This window comes from Oncorhynchus mykiss, unplaced genomic scaffold (assembly GCF_057628025.1).
Source record: "Oncorhynchus mykiss isolate SJ-2025 unplaced genomic scaffold, ASM5762802v1 scaffold98, whole genome shotgun sequence".
Taxonomy (NCBI): domain Eukaryota; kingdom Metazoa; phylum Chordata; class Actinopteri; order Salmoniformes; family Salmonidae; genus Oncorhynchus; species Oncorhynchus mykiss.
In genome coordinates, this window is record NW_028322097.1 from 592549 (window position 1) to 617500 (window position 24952).

Genomic DNA, 24952 nt, shown 5'->3' on the forward strand with positions numbered 1-24952 from the left:
TATAATGTAGATCTCCCCCCCCCAGTATAGTGTGTATTTATAATGTAGATCTCCCCCCCCCAGTATAGTGTGTATTTATAATGTAGATCCCCCCCCCAGTATAGTGTGTATTTATAATGTAGATCTCCCCCCAGTATAGTGTGTATTTATAATGTAGATCTCCCCCCCCAGTATAGTGTGTATTTATATTGTAGATCTCCCCCCCCCAGTATAGTGTGTATTTATATTGTAGATCTCCCCCCCCAGTATAGTGTGTATTTATAATGTAGATCTCCCCCCCCCAGTATAGTGTGTATTTATAATGTAGATCCCCCCCCCCAGTATAGTGTGTATTTATAATGTAGATCCCCCCCCCCCAGTATAGTGTGTATTTATATTGTAGATCTCCACCCCCCAGTATAGTGTGTATTTATAATGTAGATCTCCCCCCCCCCCCCAGTATAGTGTGTATTTATAATGTAGATCTCCCCCCCCCCCCCAGTATAGTGTGTATTTATAATGTAGATCTCCCCCCCCCCAGTATAGTGTGTATTTATAATGTAGATCTCCCCCCCCCCCCCAGTATAGTGTGTATTTATAATGTAGATCTCCCCCCCCCCAGTATAGTGTGTATTTATAATGTAGATCTCCCCCCCCCCCCCAGTATAGTGTGTATTTATATTGTAGATCTCCCCCCCCCCCCCAGTATAGTGTGTATTTATAATGTAGATCTCCCCCCCCCCCCCAGTATAGTGTGTATTTATAATGTAGATCCCCCCCCCAGTATAGTGTGTATTTAGAATGTAGATCTCCCCCCCAGTATAGTGTGTATTTATAATGTAGATCTCCCCCCCAGTATAGTGTGTATTTAGAATGTAGATCTCCCCCCAGTATAGTGTGTATTTATAATGTAGATCCCCCCCCCCAGTATAGTGTGTATTTATAATGTAGATCTCCCCCCCAGTATAGTGTGTATTTATAATGTAGATCTCCCCCCCCAGTATAGTGTGTATTTATAATGTAGATCTCCCCCCCCCAGTATAGTGTGTATTTATAATGTAGATCTCCCCCCCCCAGTATAGTGTGTATTTATAATGTAGATCTCCCCCCCCAGTATAGTGTGTATTTAGAATGTAGATCTCCCCCCCCCAGTATAGTGTGTATTTATAATGTAGATCCCCCCCCCCCAGTATAGTGTGTATTTATAATGTAGATCCCCCCCCAGTATAGTGTGTATTTATAATGTAGATCCCCCCCCCCAGTATAGTGTGTATTTATAATGTAGATCCCCTCCCCCCAGTATAGTGTGTATTTATAATGTAGATCCCCCCCCAGTATAGTGTGTATTTATAATGTAGATCTCCCCCCCCAGTATAGTGTGTATTTATAATGTAGATCTCCCCCCCCCAGTATAGTGTGTATTTATAATGTAGATCCCCCCCCCAGTATAGTGTGTATTTATAATGTAGATCTCCCCCCCCCCCCCCAGTATAGTGTGTATTTATAATGTAGATCTCCCCCCCCAGTATAGTGTGTATTTATAATGTAGATCTCCCCCCCCAGTATAGTGTGTATTTATAATGTAGATCTCCCCCCCAGTATAGTGTGTATTTATAATGTAGATCCCCCCCCCCCCAGTATAGTGTGTATTTATAATGTAGATCCCCCCCCCCCAGTATAGTGTGTATTTATAATGTAGATCCCCCCCCCCAGTATAGTGTGTATTTATAATGTAGATCTCCCCCCCCCCCCCCAGTATAGTGTGTATTTATAATGTAGATCCCCTCCCCCCAGTATAGTGTGTATTTATAATGTAGATCCCCCCCCAGTATAGTGTATATTTATAATGTAGATCTCCCCCCCAGTATAGTGTGTATTTATAATGTAGATCTCCCCCCCCAGTATAGTGTGTATTTATAATGTAGATCTCCCCCCCAGTATAGTGTGTATTTATAATGTAGATCTCCCCCCCCAGTATAGTGTGTATTTATAATGTAGATCTCCCCCCCAGTATAGTGTGTATTTATAATGTAGATCCCCCCCCAGTATAGTGTGTATTTATAATGTAGATCTCCCCCCCCAGTATAGTGTGTATTTATAATGTAGATCTCCCCCCCCCCCCCCCAGTATAGTGTGTATTTATAATGTAGATCTCCCCCCCCCAGTATAGTGTGTATTTATAATGTAGATCTCCCCCCCCAGTATAGTGTGTATTTATATTGTAGATCCCCCCCCCCCAGTATAGTGTGTATTTATAATGTAGATCTCCCCCCCCCCCCAGTATAGTGTGTATTTATAATGTAGATCCCCCCCCCAGTATAGTGTGTATTTATAATGTAGATCTCCCCCCCCAGTATAGTGTGTATTTATAATGTAGATCTCCCCCCCAGTATAGTGTGTATTTATAATGTAGATCCCCCCCCCCAGTATAGTGTGTATTTATATTGTAGATCCCCCCCCCAGTATAGTGTGTATTTATAATGTAGATCTCCCCCCCCAGTATAGTGTGTATTTATAATGTAGATCCCCCCCCCCAGTATAGTGTGTATTTATAATGTAGATCTCCCCCCCCCCCCCCCAGTATAGTGTGTATTTATAATGTAGATCCCCTCCCCCCAGTATAGTGTGTATTTATAATGTAGATCCCCCCCCAGTATAGTGTATATTTATAATGTAGATCTCCCCCCCCCCCCCCAGTATAGTGTGTATTTATAATGTAGATCCCCTCCCCCCAGTATAGTGTGTATTTATAATGTAGATCCCCCCCCAGTATAGTGTGTATTTATAATGTAGATCTCCCCCCAGTATAGTGTGTATTTATAATGTAGATCCCCCCCCCCAGTATAGTGTGTATTTATAATGTAGATCCCCCCCCCCCAGTATAGTGTGTATTTATAATGTAGATCCCCCCCCAGTATAGTGTGTATTTATAATGTAGATCTCCCCCCAGTATAGTGTGTATTTATAATGTAGACCCCCCCCCCCAGTATAGTGTGTATTTATAATGTAGATCTCCCCCCCCCAGTATAGTGTGTATTTATATTGTAGATCTCCCCCCCCCCCAGTATAGTGTGTATTTATATTGTAGATCTCCCCCCCCCCCAGTATAGTGTGTATTTATATTGTAGATCCCCCCCCCAGTATAGTGTGTATTTATATTGTAGATCTCCCCCCCCAGTATAGTGTGTATTTATAATGTAGATCCCCCCCCCCAGTATAGTGTGTATTTATAATGTAGATCTCCCCCCCCCCAGTATAGTGTGTATTTATAATGTAGATCTCCCCCCCCAGTATAGTGTGTATTTATAATGTAGATCTCCCCCCCCAGTATAGTGTGTATTTATAATGTAGATCTCCCCCCCCCCCCCCCAGTATAGTGTGTATTTATAATGTAGATCTCCCCCCCCAGTATAGTGTGTATTTATAATGTAGATCTCCCCCCCCCCCCCCCAGTATAGTGTGTATTTATAATGTAGATCTCCCCCCCCAGTATAGTGTGTATTTATAATGTAGATCTCCCCCCCCAGTATAGTGTGTATTTATAATGTAGATCTCCCCCCCCCCCCCCCAGTATAGTGTGTATTTATAATGTAGATCTCCCCCCCCAGTATAGTGTGTATTTATAATGTAGATCTCCCCCCCCCCCCAGTATAGTGTGTATTTATAATGTAGATCCCCCCCCAGTATAGTGTGTATTTATAATGTAGATCTCCCCCCCCCAGTATAGTGTGTATTTATAATGTAGATCTCCCCCCCCAGTATAGTGTGTATTTATAATGTAGATCTCCCCCCCCAGTATAGTGTGTATTTATAATGTAGATCCCCCCCCCAGTATAGTGTGTATTTATAATGTAGATCCCCCCCCCCCCAGTATAGTGTGTATTTATAATGTAGATCCCCCCCCCCAGTATAGTGTGTATTTATAATGTAGATCTCCCCCCCCCCCAGTATAGTGTGTATTTATAATGTAGATCTCCCCCCCAGTGTAGTGTGTATTTATAATGTAGATCTCCCCCCCCAGTATAGTGTGTATTTATAATGTAGATCCCCCCCCCCAGTATAGTGTGTATTTATAATGTAGATCTCCCCCCCCCAGTATAGTGTGTATTTATAATGTAGATCCCCCCCCCAGTATAGTGTGTATTTATAATGTAGATCTCCCCCCCCCCCCAGTATAGTGTGTATTTATAATGTAGATCCCCCCCCCCCCAGTATAGTGTATATTTATAATGTAGATCCCCCCCCCCCAGTATAGTGTGTATTTATAATGTAGATCTCCCCCCCCCAGTATAGTGTGTATTTATAATGTAGATCTCCCCCCCAGTATAGTGTGTATTTATAATGTAGATCTCCCCCCCCCCAGTATAGTGTGTATTTATAATGTAGATCCCCCCCCCAGTATAGTGTGTATTTATACTGTAGATCCCCCCCCCAGTATAGTGTGTATTTATAATGTAGATCTCCCCCCCCCAGTATAGTGTGTATTTATAATGTAGATCCCCCCCCCCCCCCCCAGTATAGTGTGTATTTATAATGTAGATCTCCCCCCCCCAGTATAGTGTGTATTTATAATGTAGATCCCCCCCCCAGTATAGTGTGTATTTATACTGTAGATCCCCCCCCCAGTATAGTGTGTATTTATAATGTAGATCTCCCCCCCCCAGTATAGTGTGTATTTATAATGTAGATCCCCCCCCCCAGTATAGTGTGTATTTATAATGTAGATCTCCCCCCCCAGTATAGTGTGTATTTATATTGTAGATCCCCCCCCAGTATAGTGTGTATTTATAATGTAGATCTCCCCCCCCCAGTATAGTGTGTATTTATAATGTAGATCTCCCCCCCCCAGTATAGTGTGTATTTATAATGTAGATCTCCCCCCCCCAGTATAGTGTGTATTTATAATGTAGATCTCCCCCCCCCCCCCCAGTATAGTGTGTATTTATAATGTAGATCCCCCCCCCCCCCCAGTATAGTGTGTATTTATAATGTAGATCCCCCCCCCCCCAGTATAGTGTATATTTATAATGTAGATCCCCCCCCCCCAGTATAGTGTGTATTTATATTGTAGATCTCCCCCCCCAGTATAGTGTGTATTTATAATGTAGATCTCCCCCCCCCCCCAGTATAGTGTGTATTTATAATGTAGATCCCCCCCCCAGTATAGTGTGTATTTATAATGTAGATCTCCCCCCCCCAGTATAGTGTGTATTTATAATGTAGATCTCCCCCCCAGTATAGTGTGTATTTATAATGTAGATCTCCCCCCCAGTATAGTGTGTATTTATAATGTAGATCCCCCCCCCAGTATAGTGTGTATTTATAATGTAGATCTCCCCCCCCCAGTATAGTGTGTATTTATAATGTAGATCTCCCCCCCCCCCCCCCCAGTATAGTGTGTATTTATAATGTAGATCTCCCCCCCCCCCCCCCAGTATAGTGTGTATTTATAATGTAGATCTCCCCCCCCCAGTATAGTGTGTATTTATAATGTAGATCTCCCCCCCCCAGTATAGTGTGTATTTATAATGTAGATCTCCCCCCCAGTATAGTGTGTATTTATAATGTAGATCCCCCCCCCCAGTATAGTGTGTATTTATAATGTAGATCTCCCCCCCAGTATAGTGTGTATTTATAATGTAGATCCCCCCCCCCCAGTATAGTGTGTATTTATAATGTAGATCTCCCCCCCCCAGTATAGTGTGTATTTATAATGTAGATCTCCCCCCCCCAGTATAGTGTGTATTTATAATGTAGATCTCCCCCCCAGTATAGTGTGTATTTATATTGTAGATCTCCCCCCCAGTATAGTGTGTATTTATAATGTAGATCCCCCCCCCCCCCAGTATAGTGTGTATTTATAATGTAGATCCCCCCCCCCCAGTATAGTGTGTATTTATAATGTAGATCCCCCCCCCCCCAGTATAGTGTGTATTTATAATGTAGATCTCCCCCCCAGTATAGTGTGTATTTATAATGTAGATCCCCCCCCCCCCAGTATAGTGTGTATTTATAATGTAGATCTCCCCCCCCAGTATAGTGTGTATTTATAATGTAGATCTCCCCCCCCCAGTATAGTGTGTATTTATAATGTAGATCCCCCCCCCCCCAGTATAGTGTGTATTTATAATGTAGATCCCCCCCCCCCCAGTATAGTGTGTATTTATAATGTAGATCTCCCCCCCCAGTATAGTGTGTATTTATAATGTAGATCCCCCCCCCCCCAGTATAGTGTGTATTTATAATGTAGATCTCCCCCCCCAGTATAGTGTGTATTTATAATGTAGATCCCCCCCCCCCCAGTATAGTGTGTATTTATAATGTAGATCCCCCCCCCCCCAGTATAGTGTGTATTTATAATGTAGATCCCCCCCCCCCCAGTATAGTGTGTATTTATAATGTAGATCTCCCCCCCCAGTATAGTGTGTATTTATAATGTAGATCCCCCCCCCCCCAGTATAGTGTGTATTTATAATGTAGATCCCCCCCCCCCCAGTATAGTGTGTATTTATAATGTAGATCCCCCCCCCCAGTATAGTGTGTATTTATAATGTAGATCCCCCCCCCAGTATAGTGTGTATTTATAATGTAGATCTCCCCCCCCCAGTATAGTGTGTATTTATAATGTAGATCTCCCCCCCAGTATAGTGTGTATTTATAATGTAGATCTCCCCCCCCCCCCCCAGTATAGTGTGTATTTATAATGTAGATCTCCCCCCCAGTATAGTGTGTATTTATAATGTAGATCTCCCCCCCCCCCCCAGTATAGTGTGTATTTATAATGTAGATCTCCCCCCCAGTATAGTGTGTATTTATAATGTAGATCTCCCCCCCAGTATAGTGTGTATTTATAATGTAGATCTCCCCCCCCCCAGTATAGTGTGTATTTATAATGTAGATCCCCCCCCCCCCAGTATAGTGTGTATTTATAATGTAGATCTCCCCCCCAGTATAGTATGTATTTATAATGTAGATCTCCCCCCCCAGTATAGTGTGTATTTATAATGTAGATCCCCCCCCCCAGTATAGTGTGTATTTATAATGTAGATCTCCCCCCCAGTATAGTGTGTATTTATAATGTAGATCCCCCCCCCCAGTATAGTGTGTATTTATAATGTAGATCTCCCCCCCAGTATAGTGTATATTTATAATGTAGATCCCCCCCCCCAGTATAGTGTGTATTTATAATGTAGATCTCCCCCCCAGTATAGTGTGTATTTATAATGTAGATCCCCCCCCCCAGTATAGTGTGTATTTATAATGTAGATCTCCCCCCCAGTATAGTGTGTATTTATAATGTAGATCTCCCCCCCCCAGTATAGTGTGTATTTATAATGTAGATCCCCCCCCCCCCCCCCAGTATAGTGTGTATTTATAATGTAGATCCCCCCCCCCCAGTATAGTGTGTATTTATAATGTAGATCTCCCCCCCCCAGTATAGTGTGTATTTATAATGTAGATCTCCCCCCCAGTATAGTGTGTATTTATAATGTAGATCCCCCCCCCCCAGTATAGTGTGTATTTATAATGTAGATCTCCCCCCCCCAGTATAGTGTGTATTTATAATGTAGATCTCCCCCCCCCCCCAGTATAGTGTGTATTTATAATGTAGATCTCCCCCCCCCCAGTATAGTGTGTATTTATAATGTAGATCTCCCCCCCCCCAGTATAGTGTGTATTTATAATGTAGATCCCTCCCCCAGTATAGTGTGTATTTATAATGTAGATCTCCCCCCCCAGTATAGTGTGTATTTATAATGTAGATCTCCCCCCCCCAGTATAGTGTGTATTTATAATGTAGATCTCCCCCCCCCCCCAGTATAGTGTGTATTTATAATGTAGATCCCCCCCCCCCCAGTATAGTGTGTATTTATAATGTAGATCTCCCCCCCCCCAGTATAGTGTGTATTTATAATGTAGATCCCTCCCCCAGTATAGTGTGTATTTATAATGTAGATCTCCCCCCCCAGTATAGTGTGTATTTATAATGTAGATCTCTCCCCCCCAGTATAGTGTGTATTTATAATGTAGATCTCCCCCCCAGTATAGTGTGTATTTATAATGTAGATCCCCCCCCCAGTATAGTGTGTATTTATAATGTAGATCTCCCCCCCCCCCAGTATAGTGTGTATTTATAATGTAGACCTCCCCCCCCCAGTATAGTGTGTATTTATAATGTAGATCTCCCCCCCCCAGTATAGTGTGTATTTATAATGTAGACCTCCCCCCCCCAGTATAGTGTGTATTTATAATGTAGATCCCCCCCCCCCCAGTATAGTGTGTATTTATAATGTAGATCTCCCCCCCCCCCCAGTATAGTGTGTATTTATAATGTAGATCTCCCCCCCCAGTATAGTGTGTATTTATAATGTAGATCCCCCCCCCCCAGTATAGTGTGTATTTATAATGTAGATCTCCCCCCCAGTATAGTGTGTATTTATATTGTAGATCTCCCCCCCCCAGTATAGTGTGTATTTATAATGTAGATCCCCCCCCCCCAGTATAGTGTGTATTTATAATGTAGATCTCCCCCCCAGTATAGTGTGTATTTATATTGTAGGTCTCCCCCCCCCAGTATAGTGTGTATTTATAATGTAGATCTCCCCCCCCCAGTATAGTGTGTATTTATAATGTAGATCTCCCCCCAGTATAGTGTGTATTTATAATGTAGATCCCCCCCCCCCCCCCCAGTATAGTGTGTATTTATAATGTAGATCTCCCCCCCAGTATAGTGTGTATTTATAATGTAGATCCCCCCCCCCCAGTATAGTGTGTATTTATAATGTAGATCTCCCCCCCAGTATAGTGTGTATTTATATTGTAGATCTCCCCCCCCCCCCAGTATAGTGTGTATTTATAATGTAGATCTCCCCCCCCCCCAGTATAGTGTGTATTTATAATGTAGATCTCCCCCCCCCCCCAGTATAGTGTGTATTTATAATGTAGATCTCTCCTCCCTCTGGCACCAGCATCTTGACACAACAGCCTTTGGTTGGTGACATCGGAGAGACAGGAGGTCAATCGGTGACTGTGTACGTGTGTGTGTGTGTGTGTGTATCTGCGTGTGTGTGTGTGTAGCTGCGTGCATGTGTGTGTATCTGTGTGTGTGTGTGTATCTGTGTTTGTGTGTGTGTGTGTGTGTATCTGTGTGTGCGTGTGTGTGTGTGTGTGTGTGTGTGTATCTGTGTGTGTGTGTGTGTGTGTGTGTTTGTGTGTGTAACAGGGTTATATTGGTGATTCCACTTGCCACTTTATTGTTAAGCCAATGGGTTTTTGGTTTGAGTTTGTTTTGCCTTCACCTACTCAACATGGCATCTTATTGGCTGGTTTGCGTAGCTTTCTTACGAGGGGGGATGTTCCAGTTAGAATCGTCCCAGTGAACAAGCACCAAATCAGCGTGCGTGAGTGCAGAGTTGGATGGTGAGACGTGCATTGCATGACGTGCAATTTTGTGTCGTTCTTATCAGAATAAAGCTACATGACTGGTGCTACATGTTGGAGTTCCGTGTCGATGACTGATTGTACACAACGCAAGACGAGTACTGTTACATGTGTATCTCTGTGTGTGTGTGTGTGTGTGTGTGTGTGTGTGTGTGTGTGTGTGTGTGTGTGTGTGTGTGTGTGTGTGTGTGTATCTGTGTGTGCGTGTGTGTGTGTGTGTGTGTGTGTGTGTGTGTGTGTGTGTGTGTGTGGGTGTGTATATGTGTTTGTGTGTGTGTGTGTGTATCTGTGTGTGCGTGTGTGTGTGTGTGTGTGTGTATCTGTGTGCATGTGTGTGTGTGTGTACTCATCATTGTGAATGGAGGTCAATGGGAGACTGCCCGTACGATGGTTAAAGACAGACTGGTTCTAGACAGACAGCAGCCCTCCAATACACACCAATACACACCAATACGTACCAATACATACCGATACGTACCAATACGTACCGATACGTACCAATACATACCAATACATACCAATACATACCAATACATACCATACATACCAATACATACCAATACATACCGATACATACCGATACATACCGATACATACCGATACATACCGATACATACCGATACATACCAATACATACCGATACATACCGATACATACCGATACATACCGATACATACCAATACATACCGATACATACCGATACATACCAATACATACCGATACATACCGATACATACCAATACATACCGATACATACCGATACATACCAATACATACCAATTTCTTGGCAAGTGGAATTCAGTAGGGGGGAGTGTAACAGGGTTATATTGGTGATACCACTTGCCACTTTATTGTTAAGCCAATGGGTTTTTGGTTTGAGTTTGTTTTGCCTTCACCTACTCAACATGGTATCTTATTGGCTGGTTTGCGTAGCTTGCTTACGAAGGGGGATGTTCCAGTTAGAATCGTCCCAGTGAACAAGCACCAAATCAGCGTGCGTGAGTGCAGAGTTGGATGGTGAGACGTGCATTGCATGACGTGCAATTTTGTGTCGTTCTTATCAGAATAAAGCTACATGACTGGTGCTACATGTTGGAGTTCCGTGTCGATGACTGATTGTACACAACGCAAGACGAGTACTGTTACATGTGTATCTCTGTGTGTGTGTGTGTGTGTGTGTGTGTATCTGTGTGTCCAATACACACCAATACACACCAATACGTACCAATACATACCGATACGTACCAATACGTACCGATACGTACCAATACATACCAATACATACCAATACATACCAATACATACCATACATACCAATACATACCAATACATACCGATACATACCGATACATACCGATACATACCGATACATACCGATACATACCGATACATACCGATACGTACCAATACATAAAGATACATACCGATACATACCGATACATACCGATACATACCGATACATACTGATACGTACCAATACATACCATTACGTACCAATACGTACCAATACATACCAATACATACCAATACATACCAATACATACCATACATACCAATACATACCAATACATACCGATACATACCGATACATACCGATACATACCGATACATACCGATACATACCAATACATACCAATACATACCAATACATACCAATACATACCATACATACCGATACATACCGATACATACCGATACATACCAATACATACCAATACATACCAATACATACCAATACATACCATACATACCAATACATACTAATACATACCGATACATACCGATACATACCGATACATTACCGATACATACCGATACGTACCAATACATAAAGATACATACCGATACATACCGATACATACCGATACGTACCAATACATACCAATACGTACCAATACATACCAATACATACCGATACGTATAGTAAATCCTCTCTGATGGACTGGCGTTGTTCCTGTACCAGTCCGACTGTGGACTGTTGCCCTAGATTCGTTTTGTCCTCACTCTGCTACAGAGAGTTCAGTTTCACTTCTGGGTTTGTTTACGATATTCATATGCAGTGTCAGTTTCTCACACCTAGAAAATCATCCTGCTGCAACAGGAAACACAAATTATAGTTTGGATTATAATATATTGACATTTTAGAAGTGGTGGATACATTGTTGGTTTAATAAGGGGAAAATCAATTCTGATAATTTAAAGTGTAAATTACAAACTTTAGACGCCTTTTTAAACCTCGAATAAACTTCAAAGTTTGTTTTTTTTGCAACGACAAGGCTGATCGAATTAAGATCCTACATCTGTTCGTTCATTTGACTGTCCTGGACGTTATAGAGAGGCTTCAGTACCTCTACTTCGTTAAGGCTCAGAGTCTGAGACTATATGATTCACTTGGCCTGGCCTTGCCTAAATCAGACCTACATCCAACATGTATCCTCAATGGGAACCTGTTCCATGTATACTGTTGACAATATGGTTCCCTTCTGTTTGATATGTCCTTGTCTAAATCAGGCCTACATCCAACATGTATCCTCAATGGGACCCTATATAGTCCACTACTACCCTATGGGTCCTGGTCTAATGTAGTGCACTAAATGGGGGAAAGGGTGTAGTTTGACACAGACAATGGAGACCAGATGACAGGTGTTCCTCGGATGTGATGTCTCAGTCACACCCTGGCTTTGTCACAAATTGCAGTCTATTTCCCTATATAGTGCACTGCTTAGAACCAGAGGCCCATAAGGATGGATCTAGGGGGTTGCAGTTTTTTGGGACACAGGGGATGACTCAATCAGGCCTTGTTTTGGGTGCCAAGCACCTTGACAGCAGGTCGCTATAGCTGGTGAGATGAAGAGTGAAAATTGTCCCGTGGACCTGTGGAGAATCTGATTGGCTCTCCCGTGTGACTCTCCTCCAATCTACATGGTAATGGAGAGGCTATTACATCGGAGGAATAGAAACGCTCAATTTACATCTGATTAACGGACGAAACTGAGAGGCTCCGTCTTGACGCTCAAATGGCACCCTATTCCCTACGTAGTGCACTACTTCGGACCAGAGCCCTATAGAACCCTATTCCCTACGTAGTGCACTACTTTAGACCAGAGCCCTATATAACCCTATTCCCTATATAGTGCACTACTTTAGACCAGAGCCCTATAGAACCACATTCCCTACATAGTGCACTACTTTGGACCAGAGCCCTATAGTATACAACTACTAGTGAATAGGGTGTCATTTAGGAAACATCGTAAGGAAACAGAAAATGATGGCTGTTTGGTGAGGAAACAGTTGCTGTGGTAACAGACTTGTATTTAAAAGAAGAAAGGTACCATTAAGTTGGTCTTATATCTGTGTAGTGGCGTAGTACATTCATAGATATACAATCTAATGATTTGTCCTCTCCGTTCAAGTCAATAATGGCATAATGGGTGGACTGGCGGCCATTGAGGGTGTACCCAATCGGAGCGAAACAGGAAGTAAAAGCAGGAAGTGTATCCTTCAATCTGTAGCGTGATTTTGATTTTTTTTAAGTCAGCTCAACTGACGTTACAAAACATTTTGCTAGATACCATTTCTCTGATTTCTTTATTGTCAGGCTACATTTTCCTGTTGTGTACGCTAGTCCACTTACCAACGAAGTAGCCAGTCGTGCCATGAACATAGCTAGTACACGCTAACGTGATGTAAGATGGTACCGAATATAAGGATAAATGGTATTATCCTTATTATCAAAGATAGTATCTATACATGAAACATCAATATATGATAAAAATCCCACTCCCACTTCCATCCCTATTCCCATTCCCATCCTTATTCCCATTTACACACACACTTCCACTCCCATTTCCATCCCTATTCCCATTCACATCCTTATTCCCATTTACACACACACTTCCATTCCCACTCCCATTCCCATTCCAATTCCCACTCCACTTCCATCCCTATTCCCATTCCCATCCCTATTCCCATTCCCACTTCCACTACCATGCACACTATCATTTCCAATCCCATTCCCACTCCCACTCCACTTCCGTCTCTATTCCCTTTCCCATTCCACCTCCCACTACCATGCACACTACCATTCCCACTCCCATTCCACTCCTATTCCCACGCCCATTCCCATTCCCACGCCCACTCCCATTCCCGCTCACACTCCACTTCCATCCCTATTCCCATCCATAGTCTCATTCCCATCCCTATTCCCATTCCCACTCCCATTCCCACTTCCACTACCATGCACACTATCATTCCCACTCAATTCCCACTCCTATTCCCATTCCCATCCCTATTCCCATTCCCATCCCTATTCCCATTCCCACATACATTCCCACTCCCACTACCATGCACACTTCCATTCCCACTCCCACTCCACTTCCATCCATATTCTCATTCCCATCCCTATTCCCATTCCCACTTCCATTCCCACTTCCACTACCATGCACACTCCCATTCCCACTCCCACTCTCATTCCCACTATCATTCCCACTCCCATTCCAATTTCCATTCCCACTCCCACTCTCACTACCACTACCACTCCCACTACCATGCACACTCCCATTCCCGCTCCCACTCCCATTCCCATTCCCACTATCAATCCCACTCACTCCCGTTCCCACTACCATTCCCACTCCCACTACCACTCCCATTACCACTCCCACTACCACTCTCATTCCCACTCCCACTCCCACTACCATTCCTATTCCTATTCCCATTTCCACTCCCACTTCCAAAACCACTCCCATTCCCAGTCTGCCATTTACTTCACTCACTCCTCAGCTCGCTCCTGTCTTCCTCTCTCTCCAATCTCATTTTGGGAAATTAATCTTCCTGTCACCCTCTCTAATCTCCCCCCGTCCCCCCGTCCCCTCTCCTCTTCCTACCCCTCCTGCTATTCCTCATGTCACCATGATAATGTGTCGCTCTGCCAGGCTCCTCACGAGCTCATTATCTAGAGTTATTGGGACGGACTGCTACCCTACATGGAGTGGAGGAGAGGGGAGAGTGGAGGAAAAGGAGAGACAGGAGGGAAGGGGAGGGGGAGGAGAGGGGAGGGAGGAGAGAGTAGGGGAAGGGGGGGAAAGGGAAGGGAGGAGAGAGGAGGGGAAGGGGGAGACAAGAGGAGAACAGAGGAGAGAAGAGGAGGGGAGATGAGTGACTCCCATTGTGACTCGCGTCATCTTATTTCAGTCCTTTCTATGGCCCCATAACAATCTGGACATGGAAAATGATTTTGGATGGTTTAAAGGGTCTGGAATCACTACATTTAAAGCCAAGGGCTCCCAGAACGTTGATGGAGCAAGGCGACATGTTGTTATTAAAGACACAAAAGGCTGGCACAACGACATCAATTCACGCTGTCCTCGGCATGAATGACCCTGGAGGGTTCCACAGCTGCTTCTGCCTTCCTTCCTTCCATTCTTCCCCGCCGATGTCTCACAGACCGTTTTTGTATCCTTTTTGATAAAAGACAGTAGTCAAATTTGGCTGAGTAGCTAGAGGAGGCTAGAGATGACGGGAGAAAATAGGAGGGAGAGAAGAGGAGGCTATAGAAGAAGAGGGGGCTAGTGAAGAAGAGGAGGGAGAGAAGAAGAGGAGTGAGAGAAGAAGAAGAGGAGGGAGTGGGATGGATTCAATTAACGTTGATTATTGCCAGTCCTATGAGGTTTGATGGAAAGAGCAGCATGGATGGCAGGCTTTGTAAATGTACTGTTATTTGTTTAACTAGTGGTTATATGTGTCTCTGAAGGGTGACTGATGATAGCATACACTATTAACCTTTTTGATCTCCCCATCCCGGATCCGGGATCGTGAATACAGACTCAAGCTCATTACCATAACGCAACGTTAACTATTCATGAAAATCGCAAATGAAATGAAATAAATATGCTAGCTCTCAAGCTTAGCCTTTTGTTAACAACACTGTCATCTCAGATTTTCAAAATATGCTTCTCAACCATTGCAAAACAAGCATTTGTGTAACAGTATTGATGGCTAACGTAGCATTTCGCGTAGCATTTAGCATTAGCATTCAGCTGGCAACATTTACACAAAAAAACAGAAAAGCATTCAAATAAAATAATTTACCTTTGAAGAACTTCAGATGTTTTCAATGAGGAGACTCTCAGATAGCAAATGTTCAGTTTTTCCTGAAAGATTATTTGTTTAGGACAAATCGCTCCGTTTTCTGCGTCACGTTTAGCTATGAAAAAACCCCTGTATCCAGGATTGTGTAAATCTATCAGCAAGCTCATTAGCATAACACAATGTTAACTATTCATGAAAATCGCAAATGAAATGAAATAAATATGCCATCTCTCAAGCTTAGCCTTTTGTAAACAACACTGTCATCTCAGATTTTCAAAATATGCTTCTCAACCATAGGAAAACAATCATTTGTGTAAAAGTAGCTAGCTAGCGTTAGCATTTAGCATTAGCATTAGCGTTAGCATCCAGCACGCAACATTTCAACAAAAACATAAAAGCCTTCAAATAAAATCATTTACCTTTGAAGAACTTCAGATGTTTTCAATGAGGAGACTCTCAGTTAGATAGCAGATGCTCAGTTTTTCCAAAAAGATTCTTTGTGTATTAGAAATAGCTCCGTTTTGTACATCACATTTGGCTACCAAAAAAACCCGAAAATTCAGTCCTCAAAACGCGAACTTTTTTCCAAATTAACTCCATAATATCGACTGAAAACATGGCAAACGTTGTTTAGAATCAATCCTCAAGGTGTTTTTCACATATCTCTTCGATGATATATCGTTCGTGGAAGTGTGCTTTCTCTCCTGAATCCCAGGAGAAAATGCCCGCACCTGAAGATTACGCACAAATTTAGACAAAGGACACCGGGCGGACCCCTGGAAAATGTAGTCTCTTATGGCCAATCTTCCAATGATATGCCTACAAATACGTCACAATGCTGCCGAAATCTTGGGGAAACGGCAGAAGGTCTAAGCTTATTCCTGTCGCATTCACAGCCATATAAGGAGACATTAGAAAACAGAGCTTCAGAAATTCTGCTCATTTCCTGTTTAACGTCTCATCTTGGTTTCGCCTGTAGAATGAGTTCTGGGGCACTTACAGACAAAATCTTTGCAGATTCTGAAACTTCAGAGTGTTTTCTTTCCAAAACTGTCAAGAATATGCATAGTCGAGCATCTTTTCGTGACAAAATATCGCGCTTAAAACGGGAACGTTTTTTATCCAAAAATGAAATAGCGCCCCTAGAGATGCAACTGGTTAAACTGGTTAAATGACAACTCAAACAGCTAAGCTGAGTGTTGTCAAGGAGGTGGACATTTGAAGGAAAATGTCCATTGGCTGTCACGTGTCAGTTACCTGGTACTATAGGAACTTGGAAGCATAGTGAGTGGCAAATCATTTGTAAAAAAAAAAATAGAAAAGAGTAGTGGCCCAAGGCAACTGCCCTGAGGGACACCGCACTGTACATACCTGATGTTAGAGAAGCTTCCATTGACAAACATTCTCCGGGTTCTATTGGTTAAATATTTCTCCAACCATGTGATGCCAGGTGATGTAAAGCCACAGCAAGTGAGTTCATCATTAACAATGTATTATCAATAACATTCATTCTGAAATATAACAATGCAGCTCCACCTATCATCTTTTTTATTATCCATTTTTTTTTAAAACCAATCATCAGTCATCTAAGTGCAGTACAAATTGAGTGCCCTTCTCAATATACATACTGAAAGTCAGCAGTTAACTTGATCTCTGATAAAGAGCAGGTTATTTGTTCAAACGACATTTTCGCCATGTGTTTACTAAAAACAGGCAGCAAACTGATTGGGAGGCCGTTAAAGAGCCAGCAAAAGGTGCTTTATAATTTTTAGACAGTGGAATTACTTTGTCTTTCTTCCACGCCTTCGGATTCCTCCTTTAGGCTTTGGTCATTAAAGACACAGCACACATTTGTATTGAATGTTAGACATCATCATTGTCTCTTCTGATATATGATCAATAACCATTAATACATTCACACAGACTCAAACATGTACATGTAAAACAACACAACCACACGTGTCTTTAAACACTCTGTGTGTGGGTTGATTGGGCTGTAGTGGTTGATTGGGCTGTAGTGGTTGATTGGGCTGTAGTGGTTGATTGGGCTGTAGTTCAGTGGACATGGATGGCTGTCACTGGATCATCTGTCTGGACTGAGGGACAGATCACCTGTCTGGACTGAGGGACAGATCACCTGTCTGGACTGAGGGACAGATCACCTGTCTGGACTGATGGACAGATCACCTGTCTGGACTGAGGGATGGATGATGTGTATGGACTGAGGGATGGATGATGTGTATGGACTGAGGGATGGATGATGTGTCTGGACTGAGGGACAGATCACCTGTCTGGACTGAGGGACAGATCACCTGTCTGGACTGAGGGACAGATCACCTGTCTGGACTGATGGACAGATCACCTGTCTGGACTGAGGGATGGATGATGTGTCTGGACTGAGGGATGGATGATGTGTCTGGACTGAGGGATGGATGATGTGTCTGGACTGAGGGACAGATCACCTGTCTGGACTGAGGGACAGATCACCTGTCTGGACTGAGGGATGGATGATGTGTCTGGACTGAGGGACAGATCACCTGTCTGGACTGAGGGACAGATCACCTGTCTGGACTGAGGGACAGATCACCTGTCTGGACTGATGGACAGATCCCCTGTCTGGACTGAGGGATGGATGATGTGTCTGGACTGAGGGATGGATGATGTGTCTGGACTGAGGAATGGATGATGTGTCTGGACTGAGGGATGGATGATGTGTCTGGACTGAAGAATGGATGATGTGTCTGGACTGAGGGATGGATGGAGTGTCTGGACTGAGGGATGGATGGAGTGTCTGGACTGAGGGATGGATGGAGTGTCTGGACTGAGGGATGGATGAAGTGTCTGGACTGATGGATAGATCACCTGTCTGGACTGAGGGACAGTCACCTGTCTGGACTGAGGGACGGATGGAGTGTCTGGACTGAGGAATGGATGATGTGTCTGGACTGAGGAATGGATGACGTGTCTGGACTGATGGATGGATGGAGTGTCTGTGCTGAGGGTTGGGGCTCCATGGACCAGTGGGCTCTGGGACCATCAAAGGGGTCATCTATTAGGAGGATTATACAAGGTATGTGTGATGAAACAGAGCTAGAAATCCAAGGAAACTGATGATGAACATTACAACTTAATGTACAGTGCAGTAGAAAGGAGGGAAGAGTGAAGGTCTGGAACATTTTGGCTAGGTGGTTTTTAGGCTGTAGTTCCTGAAATAAGTGATGGAGCCCAGGTAACATGACTACATGGAACTCTCTGGTAGCCCAGGTAACATGACTACATGGAACTCTCTGGTAGCCCAGGTAACATGACTACATGGAACTCTCTGGTAGCCCCTAAACAGAACATTGACAATGAGGTTGAATGAGGTTTGAATGCAGACCTTTGGTGCATATTCTTGTGTCATCTCGAAAATAATTGAAGATATTACCTAGAGCATTTTCTGTTGTCGCCAGCAACTGTGTATCTTTGGTAGCTAATAAGTGTCGCGGATCAGTCCGGAACTGTGTCATTGCGCACACCTGGTCCCCGTTCCCACTGATTGCATTTGTATAAATGTGCCCTTTGTTTCAGACTCGGGCTGTCGATTAGTGTTACACTGTCCGTTGGTCTTGTGAGTACATTTGCCTTGTTGTATTTGGGCTTTCGTGCCCTTGTGGATTGCGCAGACGATTACGGGGTCTCGTCCCGTTTGATAATCATTGTGCGCTAGTGTTATTTATTCGAGGTACTCTTCGCTCTTTTTGTCTGGGTTTCAACCCTGTGTTTTTGTGTTAGGTGTTTGTTTGGTCTTCGTCCCCTTTGCCTTTACACGGCACGCTGTAATTTGGGCTGAATAAAACAAAAAAACTATTACGCATTCCTGCGCCTGTCTCCCGAATTATTCATACCAACGTGACAATAAGGTTGAAGGGATTTACCCAACCCTTCGTAAATAATGTCTGAGTCCCGAATGGCACCCTATTCCCTATATAGTGCACTACTTTTGACCAGAGCCCTATGGAACCCTATTCCCTATATAGTGCACTACTTTTGACCAGAACCCTATGGAACCCTATTCCCTATATAGTGCACTACTTTTGACCAGGGCCCTATGGAACCCTATTCCCTATATAGTGCACTACTTTTGACCAGGGCCCTATGGAACCCTATTCCCTATATAGTGCACTACTTTAGACCAGGGCCCTAAAGAACCCTATTCCCTATGTAGTGCACTACTTTAGACCAGGGCGCACCATATAGGGAATAGCGAACCATATGAGGCAGAAGGTACATTTACCATCTTTTAAAGGATAACGGAGATATCAAGATGTTGAAGATACTAGTTTGTTACACTCCTCTATGTTCCTGCTCTGTCCAACCAAAGCTAGTGAAATCATTTAGTCTATCTCTGTCCCAGGAAGATCATTTATTCATTTCCGTCCTCCTGCCAAGTCGTGTGGCATCTGTCTCAAGGATGATTCTGAACTAAGTGAAGACAATACCTTCTGTACTGATGCCAGACATGGCATTTAGAAAATGTTTTCCATTTAAGGCTGAAAAGGCTTCTTTTAAAAAAAAAACATGACATATGCATATTTCAGCTTTTTATTTTGGCTTCCAAAAGTACCGTCATTTCTATTGGCAGAATTTCGAATGATCTTTAACATTTTAGTATTTCAAAGGGAATGATATATTCTGTTCTGTCGTTGTTGGGGGTTTTTTTGGTAGTGGTTGTTGTGGTAGAAATTGAGTGTAGAAATAGGTGATTTTTCTGTCCATTTCACATATGTCTGTTGTGGTAGAGTTTCAGTGAAGAAACAGGTGATTTTCTATCCATTTCACATATGTCTGTTGTGGTAGAGTTTCAGTGAAGAAACAGGTGATTTTCTATCCATTTCACATATGTCTGTTGTGGTAGAGTTTCAGTGGAGAAACAGGTGATTTTCTATCCATTTCACATGTGTCTGTTGTGGTAGAGTTTCAGTGGAGAAACAGGTGATTTTCTATCCATTTCACATGTGTCTGTTGTGGTAGAGTTTCAGTGAAGAAACAGTTAATTTTCTATCCATTTCACATATGTCTGTTGTGGTAGAGTTTCAGTGAAGAAACAGTTAATTTTCTATCCATTTCACATATGTCTGTTGTGGTAGAGTTTCAATGAAGAAACATGTGATTTTCTATCCATTTCACATATGTCTGTTGTGGTAGAGTTTCAGTGTAGAAACAGGTGATTTTCTATCCATTTCACATATGTCTGTTGTGGTAGAGTTTCAGTGTTGAAACAGGTGATTTTCTATCCATTTCACATATGTCTGTTGTGGTAGAGTTTCAATGAAGAAACAGTTTATTTTCTATCCATTTCACATATGTCTGTTGTGGTAGAGTTTCAGTGTAGAAACAGGTGATTTTCTATCCATTTCACATATGTCTGTTGTGGTAGAGTTTCAGTGTTGAAACAGGTGATTTTCTATCCATTTCACATATGTCTGTTGTGGTAGAGTTTCAATGAAGAAACAGTTTATTTTCTATCCATTTCACATATGTCTGTTGTGGTAGAGTTTCAGTGTAGAAACAGGTGATTTTCTATCCATTTCACATGTGTCTGTTGTGGTAGAGTTTCAGTGAAGAAACAGGTGATTTTCTATCCATTTCACATATGTCTGTTGTGGTAGTTTGAATGAAGAAACAGTTGATTTTCTATCCATTTCACATATGTCTGTCGTGGTAGAGTTTCCGTGTAGAAACAGGTGATTTTCTATCCATTTCACATATGTCTGTTGTGGTAGAGTTTCAATGAAGAAACAGTTGATTTTCTATCCATTTCACATATGTCTGTTGTGGTAGAGTTTCCGTGTAGAAACAGGTGATTTTCTATCCATTTCACATATGTCTGTTGTGGTAGAGTTTCAGTGAAGAAACAGTTTAATATTCTGTCCACCTCACATATTTCTTATCCCAGGAGAAGCCTGTTGAGCAAAACCCTGCATTGTTACCTCCTTTTGCTTTGTTCCACTTGACGTTTCTCCCACCTTCTCAACGTGAAATTTGAAGCTAAACTGACTTAAGGAACAGTTCACAACCTTTTAAATATTGACTTTATAACAAGTATTTTTGCTAGTTAATTAATAAGCAATGTGCCCGGTCTTCAGAAGCTGCTCTTTGTTTGTGCAGAACATAAATTAACACTTGCTCACAAGGCCTCGGGTATGAATTATATATGAGGTCGGCAACAACTAGCGCTAATGGTGTCTTGCCGCGTTTTACACAATTAGGTTTTGCGGGAGCTAAAAATGTTGATTTGATCTAAAAGCGTTTTTATGAGTTGAGTGGATTAGAATGCGTTTCAGATTTCAAGAGGGATGTCTCCCGAGCCTGAAGGACAGAAATAATGTGACAGATGGAGAAGGTTGTAGTAGTTCTACAATGACACAATATTAAATATTCAACTTTGTTTACAAGACTAATATATAACTGTTAAATTAATTCTGTCATTAGTTACGGTCACTGTATAGCACCTGTATAGTACTATCAGTATTACCTTGTTATGTATCTGTAGTACTATCAGTATTATCTTGTTATATCTCTATAGTACTAACAGTATTATCTTGTTATATCTCTGTAGTACTATCAGTATTATCTTGTTATATCTCTGTAGTACTAACATTATTACCTTGTTATATCTCTGTAGTACTATCAGTATTACCCTGTTATATCTCTATAGTACTAACAGTATTACCTTGTTATATCTCTGTAGTACTATCAGTATTACCTTGTTATGTCTATGTAGTACTATCAGTATTACCTTGTTATGTATCTGTAGTACTATCAGTATTACCTTGTTATATCTCTATAGCACTAACAGTAGTACCTTGTTATATCTCTGTAGTACTAACAGTATTACCCTGTTATATCTCTTTAGTACTATCAGTATTACCTTGTTATATCTCTTTAGTACTATCAGTATTAGCTTGTTATGTCTCTGTAGTACTAACAGTATTACCTTGTTATATCTCTATAGTACTATCAGTATTACATTGTTATATATATCTGTAGTACTATCAGTATTTTATTGTTATATCTCTGTAGTAGTATCAGTATTATCGTGTTATATCTCTGTAGGAGTAACAGTATTACCTTTTTATATCTCTATAGTACTATCAGTATTAACTTGTTATGTCTCTGTAGTGGTAACAGTATAACCTTGTTATGTCTCTGTAGTAGTAACAGTATTACCTTGTTATATCTCTGTAGTACTAACAGTATTACCTTGTTATGTCTCTGTAGTAGTAACAGTATTACCTTGTTATATCTCTGTAGTACTAACAGTATTACCTTGTTATGTCTCTGTAGTAGTAACAGTATTACCTTGTTATATATCTGTAGTACTATCAGTATTACCTTGTTATGCCTCTGTAGTAGTAACAGTGGTATTACCTTGTTATGTCTCTGTAGTAGTAACAGTATTACCTTGTTATCTCTGTAGTACTAACAGTATTACCTTGTTATGTCTCTGTAGTAGTAACAGTATTACCTTGTTATATCTCTGTAGTACTAACAGTATTACCTTGTTATGTCTCTGTAGTAGTAACAGTATTACCTTGTTATATATATCTGTAGTACTATCAGTATTACCTTGTTATGCCTCTGTAGTAGTAACAGTGGTATTACCTTGTTATGTCTCTGTAGTAGTAACAGTATTCCCTTGTTATATCTCTGTAGTACTAACAGTATTACCTTGTTATGTCTCTGTAGTAGTAACAGTATTACCTTGTTATATCTCTGTAGTACTAACAGTATTACCTTGTTATGTCTCTGTAGTAGTAACAGTATTACCTTGTTATGTCTCTGTAGTAGTAACAGTATTACCTTGTTATGTCTCTGTAGTACTAACAGTATTACCTTGTTATATCTCTGTAGTACTATCAGCATTACCTTGTTATATCTCTGTAGTACTAACAGTATTACCTTGTTATATCTCTATAGTACTATCAGTATTACCTTGTTATGTCTCTGTAGTAGTAATGTTCTGGTTGTTCTGGTCCTGGAGAGAGAGGCGTGGGCGGAGCTACAGAAACGTAACACTAACATTGAGTGTCCTGTTCTTCTTCTCTCTGTGTCTCTCTAGATGGCCCCCTGGGACCCAGAGGCCTAGTGGAAGCTACAGAGATGTGTACCCAGGAGTGTTTGGTGCTTGGCCACTCTGACAACTGCTGGATGCCCCCTACCCTCGGCTCCTACAGCCAGCCCAAGTCTCCAGTGTCCAACTTCGCCACCCAGAAAGAGTGGGCCAAAGAGAAACTGCTCAACGGCCATACTACGTTGACCCGGACCTGGAAGACCGATAGTGGGCGGGACCAGTTTTGTGACAAGAAGCAATTTGGCAGCGGGGAGGGACACTTCAGCAGCAGTGGCCACATGGCTGACATCCCATTGGCTAGTTTGAAATCCTACCAGCCTACCACTGGCCCAGACTCTTCGAAGGAACACCAGCTATAAAAGGAGCTCTGATTGGAGGCAGCCAATCTAAACAGGGCTGCGATTGGATAATCTGAACACGACAGATGACGCAAGTTTCAAGAGTTTTTTTTTTCTATCTTTTTTTTCTTTCTTGTTCGTACTATTTGATTTAAGTCGATGCTTTTGCTATGTGATAGTTACATGTGCTACGTAGGCCACTAGACCAGTACTGATGCAGTGTACTCTACAATTCAACTTTTTTGGCGTTGGATGGATAGACGGCGCAAGAGAACGTCTTTTGGGATTCCCTTTTGATGGACGAAGCCCCGCCCCCATAAACATAAACATTTCCTCATCACACTCTGATGGCTGGGAAAAAAGGGCGGTCGAATCCACCTGGGAAACAGGAAGAACACGATCCAGGCCACCTGGGGGAAAAAAACGGAAGAATACCTTAAACAGGAATTCATATACTCAACAGAAAAATATAAAAAATGATCAACAATATTATGTCTGACCAATATATTCCAATATTGTGACGTGGTTGTTATTGAGTTTGTTTGAGACTATATTAATCTACACAATCAAAGAAAAACGGAGTTACAGGCTACGCCGAAAATGGTACCCTATTACCTATTTAGTGCACTACTTTTAACCAAGGTCCTAAGGCTTTGGTCAAAAGTAGTGCACTACATAGGGGAATAGGGTGCGATTTGGGACGTAATTAGCCCCCCCCCCACACACACACACAAACACAATTCCAGTATAGGAAGGCGTGCGTCGTTCTGATTGATAACACTGTTAGTGAACACTTGTCTAGTCTGTCAATAGTCTGTGTGTTTTGTAAATAGGACGTGTGATACTAACCCAGTTGATGTAATACTGCCATGGATCTAGAACTCCCCTTATGACATCACATGGATCTAGAACTCCCCTTATGACATCACATGGATCTAGAACTCCCCTTATGACATCGCATGGATCTAGAACTCCCCTTATGACATCACAT

General features: G+C 42.2%; 1 protein-coding gene across 1 annotated transcript in view; it reads left to right on the top strand.

Annotated features, from left to right (window-relative positions):
• LOC110517647 (protocadherin-9) overlaps positions 1 to 24538 on the top strand; it is a 588581-nt gene extending 564043 nt beyond the window's left edge. Inside the window, exon 5 of the mRNA XM_090228743.1 lies at positions 23612 to 24538. Coding sequence (XP_090084869.1) covers positions 23612 to 23982 — 371 coding nt within the window. The 3' untranslated portion in view covers positions 23983 to 24538. The remainder of the gene's footprint in view (positions 1 to 23611) is intronic.
• Positions 24539 to 24952: the final 414 nt, after the last annotated feature.